Here is a 14,692-nt window from a genome sequence, read left to right on the forward strand (position 1 = left end):
TGCACATCAGGATGAGTTTGGAGATCAGCATCCCCAGAAGTCCATCACTGCAATGTTTCCACCAAGCTGCTGGGGAGGGACCTTTATGCCTCACTCCAGTGCCTTTGCTTGCCCTGAGAGGAGGCACAGCCATATAATATGCTCAGGCTGGATACAGTGGAACAGCACATTTTCACAGCTGTGCAAAACATTTGCATTAAGCAAACTACTAGTGGTCACATCTAATGAAGGGCAATGCTTCGTTGTTTTTTCTTTTTCTCAGGAGAACTGCTCATTTTATCTGTATTCATACCAACCCACTTCATTCTGCACTGCAGGGCTGGCAGGATGCTCTTTATGCCCACACATAGAGCTGGAGAGGGAATGAAAAGGGTCCCAGTAAGTTTGGACTGCCAGCCCTAGCCAGGCACTGCAATTTGGAAAAATTGCAATTCAACAGCTTTGTGTATTTTGAATAGTCATTTTATCAATCTTATAGCACCTTCTGCTGCATCTTTGCCTTCATCAGATAGCTTCTATTCTAAATTTTATTCTCTTCTGTTTATCCCACACTATCCAGAGTTGGGCCACACTAACAATTACTCAGTTGAAGACAAATAAATATGTAGCACTAGTGGAATGGAAACCAGGTCCACTGGCACAATGTCTAAATCCAAATCTTGTTACTATAAATGACTGATGCGTCTACTTAACCCCAGAGTTTTAGTTTTCTTGGTAAGCAAAATGAAGGGAAAGATTCTATTAAATATGAATTACCACATTAAAAATGAACTGATAAACATATAATCATATGTTTATATATGGTCCCACATAACATCCTTATCTCCAAATTAGAGAGACATAGATCGCTGAATGGACTATTCAGTGGGTAAGGAATTAGCTGGATGGATGCAGCCAGAGGGTTGCAGTCACTGCCTTAATGTCTAGGTGGAGGCTGGTGAGGAGTGCTGTCCCTCATGGCTCTCTCTTGGAACTGGTGCTCTTCCATATATTCATAATTGACACAGAGGAAGGGGTTGAGTGCACCCTCAGCAACTTTGCAGATGACACTAAGTTGGGTGGTGCAGGTGACATACCTGAAGGATGGGATGCCATCCACAGGGAAGTTCAACAAGTCCAAGTGCAAGGTGCTGCACCTGGGTCAGGGCAATCCTAGACATAAGTACAGACTGGGAGAACTCACTGAGACCAGCCCGGTGGAGAAGACTTGGGGTTTCTCGTGGATGAAAAGCTAGACATGAGTCAACAATGTGTGTTCACAGCCCAGAAAGCCAGTTGTATTCTGGACTGCATCAAAAGTGTGGCCAGCTGGCCCAGGGAGGGGATTCTGCCTTTCAACTCTTGCAAGACCCCACCTGGAGCACTGCATCCAGCTCTGGGGCTGCTAACACAAGAAGGACATTGACCTGTACGAGCAGGTCCAGAGGGTCACAAAGATGATCAGCGGGCTGGAGCACCTCTCCTATAAAGTCAGGCTGAGAGAGTTGTTCAGCCTGGAGATGAGAAGCTCTGGGGAGAGCTCATCGCACCTTCCAGTACCTCAACGGGGCTTATAAAAGGGAGAGAGAGAGGACTTTTTATAGGGGCAGATAGTGACAGGTCAAAGGTTTTAAACTAAAAGAGTATAGGTTTAGATTAGACATCAGGAAGAAATTCTTTACTCAGAACAGGTTACCCAGAGCAGTTGTGGATATCCCATCCCTGAAAGTGTTCAAGCCCAGGCTGGATGGGGCCCTGAACAACCTCATCCAGTGAAAGGTGCCCCTGCCCATGGCAGGGGGGTTGGAACTTGATGATCTTTAAGGTCCTTTCCAACCCAAAACTTTCTATGATTCTATGTCTGAAACTGTTCTAATTTACTCAAAGTGAGCAGTTTTGTTGTGCAGGTAGGAACACAAAGCTAGCTATAACTCACTGCTAACTGCTCTAGAGATTTTTTTTTAATTAAACAAAAACAGCCCATCAATGAGGAAAATGAATCTTTATTTATTTTTTTTCTCTAAAAGCAGAATCCATGTACATGGTTTTTTGTATGGTTTAAAGGTGGTATAAAGATGTGAATAGTCACATCACAGAAATAATACAGAACAACCAGTGAAGGAACGAAGAGCCAGTTTGACAATTGCTTTATCAAGTAGTCCAAACATTATTTTTAACTAATGGTTTTGCCAGAATGGACTTCAGGACAGTATTAAAATCTCACCTACTCAACACAAGTCGAGAGGAAATGAGTGGGAAAAGAACTACAAAACACAATTATTGCTGCTGTATCTGCATTTGTTTCCTTGCAGGATATTCTAGTATGCTGAGAAAACAGTTTTAAAATATTAGTTTCATTAAGAATGTCATTCAGATAAATAGAAATTAACCAACCAGCCAAACTAACATGGTAAATTAGACTTCATCTGAGACCGAAAGAAAAAAAAGCGAAGAGGTTTTGTTTTATAAGGCAAAGAGTTGATCGTTATACTTTGAAACACTGAGAATATATGTGCTTAAACAGCTCAGGAAATTTGGTTTGTAGTTGTTCCCAACAACCACAAAGGGCAATCCTGGCCGAGTGACCTGTCAACACCAGGGAGATCTCACCTCTGTTTGGGAGGAGGTGGCTCTCCAGCTGTGCTCCTCAAGGCCCCAGCCCTCCTGCACTTACACACATGCCAGTTTTACCCAGGTCTTCTCTAATAGCAGTAGAATTGGCCCATGCAAGTACTTCTGTTGAAATCAGGTGTATGTGTCCGTGTTCAGGAGACTGGGCCCTCCAAGGGCTATTGAGTACGAGAGGGAATGAGAACTATTGCAATCATTTAGGTTAAAGGGTAGACAGAGTAATAAACACTTCAAGTACAAGTTATGACAACCCCTTAAGATCTGAAAATGGAAGCTGATAAATTATTTAAAGCAAACTCTTAACTATGAACTGCACACTGTATTCGGTAGTGCCTTTATAAACACCTACTTCATAGTGCATGTGTATGAGTGTATTACCTTATACTGCATAACAAGAAAAACCCAGCATACAGTAGGATGTTTCACACCAAAGGGACATTTCCCATGGGATTAGGTGCCTAGATCATCAGTTTCTGATGAAACCTTAAGATATATGAAATGTATTCTAGAACATCTGAAGATGAAGTCTGAACATCTCTCATGTTACTGAGCAAAAGGTTTTCTGGAGCAACCATTTCATACAGATGATTCTAGGTTTAGTTACATGATTAATCTAAACAATGTGCCCATACATATTTAATTTGAAGAAAATTCTTAAACTATGCCTCTAAAATTTATGAAGTATATAAAATACATGATTTTACATTTATAAAACCTCAGCCCTTTTATAAAAAACAAAACAAGGCCATAGTTTTAATTTTAAATCTATTGGTTTTTCTTCTCAGCAGTTTTAGTTCCTATGATAAAAAAAACCGCAACAAACAGCACTCCACCATGGCCTTATAACGCCAGGAATAAATTATCAAGTCACACTGTAAATAAAAATAAATAATTTTGAAGTTATTTTTATTAAAAAAAAATGGTCTCTTTAATTGCACAGTATTTTAAATTTTCAGTAGCAATGAAAAGTCATTTGGGTATTTTTCTAAATGCTCCAGAGAGTAGGAAAGCATTGTGTCTCATTAAACAAAATACCTCAGTCAAACTCATCAACTGATAAAACTGATAAATATTTTGGTAGTCTCTTACTGTGGCAAGATGCTGTGGTATCTCTCACCCAAGGCATTTAGTCCTCTGGTGCTCCCCTTGCTGGGCAAATGCCCCCAGCTTCCCATTCCAAGTGAGGTACTCTGGTTTACAGCGACAGCTTTGATATTTTTGGAAAGGTGTTCTCCATGAGCTACAACTTTCCCAGCAGAAGTTCATCAACAGCTCAACAACAGTCCACATCCTCCAAGGCTGCAAAAGTCTCCTTTGAGGGCTTCACCAGAATGGCACACCTTCTTTTTGGGGTGTCACATGAACACATCAGGCTTTTGGCTCTCCCCAGACCTATTCTGCAGTGGAGGACTAAGCTACAACTCAAACATACCAAATCAAATAGGACACCTGAAAAGATATGATCTTCAGACCATTAGCAGTATCTTAAACCCACTTGCCAAATATACATGTGTGTATATACAAGTATATATTTGTGAGTCCACAAACATATTTTAAAAAATAAAAGACAACAAACTGATTAATACTGCCATAGCCTGGGCATGTTTAGCTCAAAGATAATTATCTACAGGACATATTTAAAAAATTTAAATATTGGCAACAAGTTGTTGTATAGAAAACAGTTGTGGGCAGATGCATAATGTATGTGTATTCAAAATACCGTGTATCTATATACTATTACTGATGTAGCTACAACAGCTTGGGATTTTATCTAAAAATACAGAGTTTCTGCTAAGTATCAAAACAACTCTCAAGTACTGAAGACAAGGGAACGTGTTGCCCTCTTCTTAGCAGAGGGACAGCCCTAACTTGAAGGTGCTTAATCCTTCACTGCACCTCTACAACTCAGTTTGGGCAAAGACAGTATCACTGAACTACCTTTACTATTTAAGTATCATGGGACATTACAGGTCAGTTATTTGCATCAATGCAATGACATAAACAAAGGCAGTATTTGACCAGCATAATTGTGTCCATGTTTCTTACTAGTGTCCTCTTTAAAAGAGGACTGATCTCCTCATCATGGAGGAATTCACACACAACTCCTCCATCTGTTATCTCAGCAAAACAAAAGGAAGTATATTTTGTCCACAGTAAATTTGCTTTATCCAACAAAAGAGAGTCTAAGGAGGACTAGCACAACATTAAAACCCACCAAATCACTCCTGCTCTTACATTTTTAATGCATTTTCAGTGCTTGAGAACAAAACACAGAATCTATTACAAGAATTCTCTAGCAATCAACACACTTTTGGGGATTCAATACTGCACTGAGTGTACGCAGAGGCAATCAGTACTGACAACTCAGGTCCGGGCACAGCACACACGGTCCCACGCACCTCCTTGCACCATTATCACCACGTGGCTAAGCCTGCTGGTCCAGTGCTCTAGACCAGACTGCCACATGTACATGGTAGGAAGCATTCTGATGCTCACATGATAGAGAAAAAGACAAACCACTTCTATTATATGCACATGTTCCTGTTCATGCTCAAAGGAATTGAACTTTTGGCAGAAGTAAATCCCTACATAAAAAACAAAGGTAGAAACCCATTAAAAACACAAATATAATAATTTCATTATTAAAATAGCTGTATCTACACTATGGTGTAGTACTCAGTTTAATTCAATTTAAAAAATCTTAGTGTAAAACTAAGATGAGACCCATTTCCCAGTCCAAACCTCAGCATCAGCGCTGCATCGATCTCTACTTTAAAACATGCTCTACAGATGATGACCAACCAAATCCAGGGAAAAACTGTTGCCACAGGTGAAGAGATCTTCTCCCTAAACAGACAATGCAGGACAGATGGTGGAGAGCCCCTCTGGTATTGCCGCAGGGACGGGCAATGGCAGAACCTGCAGAACACCAGCAGTGGGAGCTGCGGGAGCACTACGTCCTGAATTGGTTTGCTGAACATGGTTCAGATTATTGGATATTTCTATAGCACAATGCTCTTTAGAAGCATTTACTGTATACCCAAACTCTACTTGCTGCAACACATGGTGTTGCACAAGTAGTGAAAACGTCTTCATATTCAAAAGTGCTTGGACATCATTTTCAGGCAGCATTTTACCTTTATTTTAGTGGGTTTCCACTACAAAGATTTTAGAAGGAAGATGCCAATAGTTTACTTTTTCTTTTTTATATGTGAAATTGAGACAGACACCTAAACGAATACCTACTGTTACTTGCCTTAGTCTATTCTATGTCTGAAATCTCTAATTTTTAAATAAGGGATAAAATGTTGCCCAAAAGACTAGTTATAATTATACATTTGTGTTTCTACTAAATCTAAAAATCAAAATAGTTCTCAGTTAAAAAGATACAATTTGTATCAACAGTGAAAGGTACTTTCTGGTTCTTCAGGGCCTTACTTAAAATTCCAGCAAGTGTATCAAAATTATAAGCTGTAATAGTGTAAACTAGTGACTTTTTTAAAATACTGAACATTCTTATCGTGGATGAAAACCTAAAACTGTCAGCAACTGATTATGTCACATAAGTACATCTGACATCAATTGCAATATCTATTTCTTTTATTTATATTTATATATGTAAGGTTATGATGAGGTGCTAGTAAAACCCATGATTTAAAACCAGAAATATCCCTTACTAATGCTAAAACAGACTTAGTTTGTCTGTTTCTAAAACTACACTATTTGTGGCAAGAATCAGGCCTACATGACGCAAAAGGCGAAAAACTAACTTCAGGAATGCATATGGTATCTTCTCTCCCCACAACCCTCCCCTCCCCCCCCAGCCGAAACAGAAAGGAAAAAAAAAGTTTAAGTTATTATTTTGAGCTACAATATCATTACCATAGTGCAGTTAATAAATGTTGCATATCCTGAACACACAAAACCTTTTCAGGCCAGCCTTGATAAATAGCAAGAAAAATCAAACAGTATCTTAAATACAAAACTTGCATTGAGATAATTAAATTCATTTAAAAACAGGTAAATATTTTATGAAAAACCATATTTTATCCAGTACAGTTATGCAGCAATACAAAGAAAAAACACATAAAACAACTAAACATGACCCTATGATTTCAGGTCCTCTTCTACTGACCAGAAATACACAGAGCTGGGTAACAACACAAGGGAACTGATAAAGGGTGGCCTGATTTGGGGCGGTTCTGAGCATTTGCAGCTTCTCTTACCTTCAAAGGGGGATGCAAATTCTCAGTACCTTTGAAAATCAGGCATTAAGGCTTTTACCATATCCATAAATTAGTAAAAAACAATTTTTTTCCTCCTCTGTTTGCATCTGATCTTACTAATTGACTGCATCAACAAAATATGTAACTATTTAAAATAAACAAAGAAAATAATGAAAAGTGCCATACTATAAATTACCAATATATTGTTATCCATTTCACTGTTAACTGGTAACTTAATTATTTGTTTAAAAAAACGAAGTCAGTGCTGTAGTAAATCTTTGTTTTCTATAAACAGATGATTACAGCACAAAAAAAGCTCACAAACCCAAACAAACATACATCAGACATACTTCTGGTGTTGTAAAAAGTTCACAAACTTGGCTTGAAAATTGCTTGCCAGAAGTAGCAAAATCCTCTTTCTGTAGGTTGTTTTAATACCTCACAGCCCAAGGACACGCATCCAGCAAGTTAAAAAACTAAACCAAAAATCCCAACAACATGTAACAAGGATAGAAAGTGCTGCATATAAACCCCTGATGCACCAAAGATTATAACCAGAGACCACAGATTATTTTTATATATATATATATATATATTAATTTAAACTGGAGCATCCTCCAGCTGTGAAAATAGCCATTTAAAAATTTTCAAACTAGAACACAAAACATATCTGGTACTTCCAATGCATGGGGCTATACACACAGACTCCATGATACAGTATTTCACATAAACGGATTACTATATAACCTCCTTGCTGAGAAGGAGATCACAAATGCTATTGTAGCAAACCTCCCTCAGCGTTAGAGCTGAGCTGAAAACTACTAGACACCACAAAGATGCATCATCTCTCAATAACCTAGCTGCGATTTTTCCACTAAGATGGCTGCAGCGAGCTGCTGAGCGTCCGTCACGTGAGGGTTCTTCTTCATGACAATCCTGACAAGATCAGGGGGGAAGATGTTGCAGAGGTTAATGTAAACCTTCTCGCGGGTGTCTTGATGCCTTGGAGGGTCTTGAGGGATTCCACAGTAAGGTACACGCCAAGTCTGGTCCTGCTGTTCAGGGAGGCTTTGGAAGGCAAACTGCTCATAACACGGCTGTGTGGGGTTACTCGGCAAGGAGTAGGTTTGGCGGTAGCCATATGCATCCATCCCGTAACTCTGCCTATCCCAACCTCCGAGCCCATCTTGGCCAGAATAAGGCTTTCTGTGTCTTAAAGGAGAATTATCATACAAACGTGAGTCTGAAATGCTGTCTATTCTCGTGGATACAAGGGCTCTCCCCAGGTGCATGGTCTTTGAATGTGGCGAACTCTGAGATGTGGAGTAGTCATTTGGACAACTAGACCGAGCACCGACTATCGGATGCTGCAGATGCACAGCCATGTATGGAATAGGAGATTTGTGGTGATGCTTTGGTTCTTCATGACTATAGCTCTGCACTCGCGTGAGAGGCTCATGGTAGCTCTGTAGGAAGGGCTGAGTGTTAAGGCGGCCATGTGGGTGCATATGTTGGCACTTCAAGTTCTCCTCCAGCTGTGGGTCAGGCGAACTCATGTAAGAGCGATCGCTGTAACCCATGTAGGAATCACTACTGCCACAGCTAATGCTCCCTTCACTGCTGCAGTCGGAAGCTACAGAGCTAATCCTATAATCTGTGTCCAAGGAGAAGCGCCTTTCGGGACTACGTGGACCAGATATACTTAGATTTGAATATGCACTCAGCATAGAGTAATACCCTACATCCACCGGAGATTCACATTTTGGATACTGGTCATAAGGCATTGGCGTTCCATGATTTTTGGTTGCCATCATCACTGTAGGATACTGGCCCTGTGGTCTTTGATCCTGAGGTGGGAAGTGAACTCCGGATGGAAGGCCGTTAGTTAAAGGTGCAGTACTTTGGGCTTTTCCAGCAGAGGAACTTGGTATACTAACTAAAGAAGGTACAGACCTGGTTTCCAATTTGTTTTTGGTGGGAAGCTTTTCCTCCAAGTCTTGATAGACTTGAGTCCTTATACTAGGATCCGATTGCCTCTTTGGAGCAGCACGCTTCAGCTCAGAAGTGCTATCATTTTTAGTGCTACAGGGAACACTATTGCTTTTTACCAGTCCTCCTTCACTTGTAGTTTTGGCAGCTGTGCTTCTAGACATGGCACGAAGTTCATCAGCTACAGAACGCTGAGGCTGATTTCCTCTTTCTGGATGATAGTATTTGCATTTGTGTCCATAGGTACATTTCTTCCCTATTAGTACAAACATAATCAGATTAAAAAAACCCTTCACATAAAATCTGTTTGAATTGAATATAATAGAAATAATAATAAATATCAACATCATATAAACATCAAATAATAGAAATGCCTCTCATTTAAAGTTTTACTGTTGATTTGAAAAGCCTTGCAAATGGTTTTGTGTGACATAGGGCAAGATTAAAGATCTCTTTTGTATTGCAGAGAAAAAAGGGGCAGTGGTAGCGTGCTGCAGCTAGTGCTCTACGAATGCAGACCAACAGTACCAGCCACATTTTGAGCTGAATGTGACACTGTCAGTGTGCCTGTACACACCTGCTGTATTGGGCCAGGACGATACACTGGCAGAAAACTTAATAGGAAAGTCCCCCAGAGTCATAAGACCAGCAGGTTTCAGCTTATCTTCAGATGCCTGTAGGGTTGCTCAGTAGCTAAACTTCAGATAATTCACTAAATTTTCTGGAAGAAAACCTCATTGTCTTATCACATTAGAAAAGGGCTTCTGGAGCCTGTAAGATTTAGGTGTTGTTTTGGATCTATTCCTATGAATGATTAACAAAGTTGCTCCGTAGATAGAAATGTTCTCTAACTAGCACATGAAAAAAAACACTTCAGTTTCCACCATCAGCTCAGCATTTGAACCACTATTAGGCTAAGACAACAGTGTTAAAACCAATGTTAGAGTTTTATTTTTGGCAGTGTTAAAATAAAGCAGGAGCTTGGTCCCAGCAATACAACAAATTGATGCGTTAAATCAAATTACCATAGGGACATGGTTGCTTCTTATGTTCTGGTACAATAGGCTTCTTCCTAAGAAAATTGTCCAGACTTGGACCATGGCGGCCAAGAGGATCATCAGGAGGCATAAATCTATAAAAAAAGAAAGAAGTATTACTGAAGCAAACAAGCCTTTCCATACTCCTTATGCAATGATCAAGAACCTCGTGACTGTGTCCCACACCATAATCTGCCATCTTGTAATTTTTAAGCCTGGGTACCTTGAGAGCAGTTTTGGCAGGCCACCTTTCTGCTGCAGGTACTGCCTGAGAGGTGAGTCATAGAAATAGTCTGCTTCAGTCTAGTTCAGTTTACGCTCTGTGGCAAAGTAGGGCTGCACACAACCCATCCCTAAATCAACAGTAAGGGCAGCAATACAGGCAGCATTTTCTTAAAATGCCTCAACTAACTTCACAAAACTGTGCTGACTGCCCAGGACTCTTGCATCAGTGTTCGGGCACTCACATACAAGTGTCTGCTCAGCGGAGCAAAGAAGCCACCTGTTGTAACTGCAGTTGATCTGTACGCCAGGGCACAAAGTTACTATAGATGGATCTAATCAGACAGTTGAACTACAGACCTCCTGAGGTTCATTCCAACATGTTTTTTTCTATGACCCTAGAACTTAGGAGTGTAACCACAGGCACTCAGAAACGCTGGCTCAGCATATCAAGAGATTTGAAATATTATACCATAGCAGACATAAAGATATCACTATAAAACCAGAGTTTTGAGTACTTTTAATTAGAAGAACAAATCTAAGATTGGCTATTCCTCCTGTTTTTCTACAGGTACCTAATGATTTGGGTGTAAGATAAAAAAATCATACAAATATTCAAACAGTCCTTTCCTACATTATTTTAGTGGCACATATAAAGACAGAATGACTTACTTGTCATTAACAAATGAATACATCAACAAGCGCTCATCTATGAACTTCTTCCATTCCGGCTTTTCATTAGCTAGATCCCTGTAATTATCATTAGAAACAATGATGCCATCTGACTCAAAGGCCAACTTCACTATAAATCGGTCATCGTAGCACACTACCCTTCTCCCTTGCACTCGCCGGGATGGTGTGAACACAAGAATCTTCTCCTTTTCTAATTTACGCAAGATTTCTTGATCTACAAGGAATAACAGTCAAAAGTTAAACAAGGAAGAAAAGAAAAATAAGTTTGTCTAATCCCTAAAGACATTAGATTTGAGGAAGAAAATCCAGTCATCTAGGACTAAAAATGTCTTTAAATGATTATAGTCCAGCAGAAGGTGTCCGATATATGATATCTGAAGTTAGAGTCAGCAGTCAGCTGGCAACACTTTCAAAAAAACCCCACAAACAAATTAAAACCTCCTGCTCCACACTAGTTCTCTAAGACTAACCCAAGGAGACTTCGGTCACATTCCTCTGGTTCAAAAGAAATACTACTTATCAAAACGCCCGTGAAAAACTCCTCTGGTTGAAAGAGTGGTTTTAAACATCACTGAATGTTTCAGTGAGTAGGATGAATATACCCAAGCCATGGGTTTCCTGTAACTGAGCTCCTAGGTAAAGACAGACCTTTTTCATCTATTTGTGGTACCCAGCAAGAAACACGTTTTGAAAGAATTCCAGTAGCACACATTAATGGGACTGTCTCATAAAAGTCTCAGCCCACCAAAAGAAAGGGTTGCTACCCATAAGTACTAGAAAACCCACATTCAGTACAAGCACTCAGGTTCTTCACAAATATTAACAGCATTCCCCAAAAGGACCTCTGATGTCATTTTGTAACCAACAGCAGAGGTGGTGGTGGTTTGGTTTTGGTTTTTTTTGTTAACATCAGCAATTGTTCAGATTGTACCTTTCCTTGAATGGTTTATATATTGTTTATACATAAATTCTTAACAAAGCCAAACAGATTTCCCTTTAATCCTGCTAAATAAGCATATTTAGCATTTTATGTAATTCCTTCTTGTCCTACACAATCTGTCAGTCACATATGCAAAAGCATTTTCTCTTTGTCTGTGTGGAAGCTGGAGATCCTAAGGAGCTTTGAAAGATGGACCTCAGGCTACTAAGGAGGTTGTACCTAGCACTGGGGCACCTACCCCTTATGTTAATTCTCCTACCTATCACCCTCCTCAGAGCAGACAAGCTATGAAAGAAAAATATGCAAAAAACTAGGCAACATCTAAACCAGCAGAAGAGTATGACTCATGGCTCTTAATAATGGTTAAGATCTCAAATAACTCAACTGTTTTGTAGCATAAGAAACTTGACAGGGAACGTGTTCCATCTGAAAATAAAAAAGACTCCAACAGAAAGAAATACAGCATTAATATTACATATAGGCAATATATTTGATACAAGCATTTATCAGCTTAGTAGAAAAAGCACAAGATTTTAAATTAAATATAACCTTTTTGTATTCACCCCTCCACAATATGGTAAATGATGAATGACAGCGCGATGGAAGTTGATTTTTTTCCCCAGTAAGAAAGAATAAAAAAATCTGCCATGTGATGACTGGCAGGTACTAATAACAAAGATGTGGCTGTTGTTTAGTCCAAGAGGCTTCTCATGAATACTGACAGTCTAGAGCCATCCTCACATTAGTCATCTAGGGCTTTTTCAAAATTCCAGGTGGCCACATGTTCCAGGTGCGTATCTCCGGAAATGGAGTGTCAGCACAATGTATTTCACAAGACTGGTAGCACACAGGCTCCCTGCATCCTGACAAGAAAACTGAAGAACCTCTGTTTTACAGAAAATACAATAACCTGCTTTGATCTTCCTCCCATTTTCAGGGTCCATGATGACACATGGAAAACTGATTTCTCATTATTAGGCAACTGGTCAATTCTGTGCATTGCTACTTTCTTGAAACTCCTTCTGGAGCTTCCAGCCCTATGCACACTTCTAGCTGATGTCACAGTTTATTTCTAAGTAGCCAAATTTTTATTACTTAGCCAATGTTCTTCCCATACCTCAAACACCAGTACAGTGAAAGAGAATGGCTTCAAAAGAAAGGCTCCACACTGCTTGTGAGGATGGGAGAACACCAACTTTCCAAATATTTTCTTGCATTAACTTGATATATTCTAGTAGCAATCAAGCAAAGAGAATGAAAATCTTTCCAGATATCTGAAAATCCACATGGCAATCAAAACACGTTTCCTTTTAGAAGTTAGATCTACTACTCTCAAAAGCTTTCCCCCCTTTAAAGGTAGCCACGTTGGGCCTCCCTCCAAAAAAAAACCTTTCCTTCCTTAAATTCTAGGGTTTTTTTAACCCCCAAATTCCCCTCTGTTTCATCTTTAGGGCAGATGGAGCATGCCTCTCCAGCCTTCACACAGAATCTGTTAGTTACATCAAGAAATAAATAGTTCTTCACCAATTTTTTTTCCTAGATAAACACATTCAAAATTAAAATATTCAAAATTTGTCTCACTTGTTAAAAGTAACAATGAAAAGAAAACCATTCCCTTTCTGTCAGAATAATTCCCATAACTCAAAGCACAGGCAGTGACTCACTGCAGGTGACTAGCAGACAGGCCAGCCTGTCTCACCACAATAAAGATCACCCAGCAAATGACTCACTTCAAACCTCTTCACTACTAATGATGCACGCGTATAGCAGATTTAAAAAATGGCAGTTACATTCTTTCAAGAAGTAAGTAGCAACATTAATGGAAACTTGATCAGATGAGCAGAAAAGGAAGACTTGGAAAGGGCATTGCTTTGTCTTTTTCTTTCCTAAAGATCACAAGGAAGTTACTACCCCAAAGATATTTTATTAGAACCTTTTACGTCTAAACATTTGTTCATTTGAGGAGTAGCACTCAAGATGTGCAAAGCATCGAACAAACCACTGAAGACGGAAAGGAGCTTACCTGTTATAAGAGCATCAGGTCTTGACTGTTCTTTCCTCCATGCTGGCACAAACACAGTAACATCCTTGTGGCCTCTTTCCAAAAACCAGTCTACTGCCAATTTGATTCCTCGACAAGAAAATACTTCTTTGTTCCCATGGCTGAAACACACATTCAAATTCTTTATTAGATGACTTTATTTTTCTATGACCATAAATGGAGCTCAACAAAATGCAAATCTCAAAGCCATGCTCTTCACTTGCTCCATGGTTCCTAAAGGCAGCTGGGTGTCAGTCTGAGCCTTGCTGAAACATGGCCATCACTTGCTCCATGGTGTGGGAGAGGGCTACTAAATCTGCCAAACATTTTCATCATCTGTACACAGATTTGACAAGTAAGGAAAGACATAAGCAGGGCGTGTTAAAAATCCTCATAGCCCAATGAAAAGTATGGGGTATAACGGGCAGCTTGGAGACTTGATGAGGGAAACTAAAAGGCCTGAAATACCAACATGGGAGTGCAATGTGTTTAGGAAATGCTAGCAGATGAGTACTGAACACTGGTGTACATGGCAGCAGGGGAAGAGACAGCACATCCCTGCTGGAAGAGCTCTGTCAGCTCCCATGTGAACAGGGAAAGAGAGTGGAGAAGGTTTCCAAGCCCAAGGGGATGGCAGGCACTCTGCAGGACAAATTAGGCAATCTGGAGAGACTGTCCAAAATCAACATGACAAAACTAAGAATTTGCTTCGTACTGCACTTCAGAAGAAGAAATTAACATGTATTAAAAAAGCCGTGGAGAGACAGTTAAACAGAAACTGATCAGACACAAGCAAAACAAAATATATGCGTCTGTTGTGCAATAACTGTCTGAAGTAAGGCAAGAGATGCAATTATGTCATATTCTAAAGGCAGACAAGTCCTTGCTCAACTTTTACATCCAGTTTTGGGCAGGACATATTATAAAAGACACA

The 14,692-nt window shown here is 39.8% G+C and overlaps 1 protein-coding gene across 3 annotated transcripts in view; it reads right to left on the reverse strand.

Annotated features, from left to right (window-relative positions):
* Positions 1-1,964: 1,964 nt before the first annotated feature.
* ZC3H12C (zinc finger CCCH-type containing 12C) overlaps positions 1,965-14,692 on the reverse strand; it is a 45,609-nt gene continuing 32,881 nt past the window's right edge. For all 3 annotated transcript variants that reach the window (XM_027677260.1, XM_027677258.1, XM_027677259.1), the window contains exons 3-6: positions 13,741-13,880; positions 10,757-10,991; positions 9,851-9,957; positions 1,965-9,081 (exon numbers count right to left, since the gene is read on the reverse strand). In XM_027677260.1, coding sequence (XP_027533061.1) covers positions 7,685-9,081; positions 9,851-9,957; positions 10,757-10,991; positions 13,741-13,880 — 1,879 coding nt within the window. In that variant the 3' untranslated portion in view covers positions 1,965-7,684. The remainder of the gene's footprint in view (positions 9,082-9,850; positions 9,958-10,756; positions 10,992-13,740; positions 13,881-14,692) is intronic.

Source organism: Neopelma chrysocephalum, unplaced genomic scaffold (genome assembly GCF_003984885.1).
Source record: "Neopelma chrysocephalum unplaced genomic scaffold, ASM398488v2 Primary Assembly neopelma1_43, whole genome shotgun sequence".
NCBI lineage: Eukaryota > Metazoa > Chordata > Aves > Passeriformes > Pipridae > Neopelma > Neopelma chrysocephalum.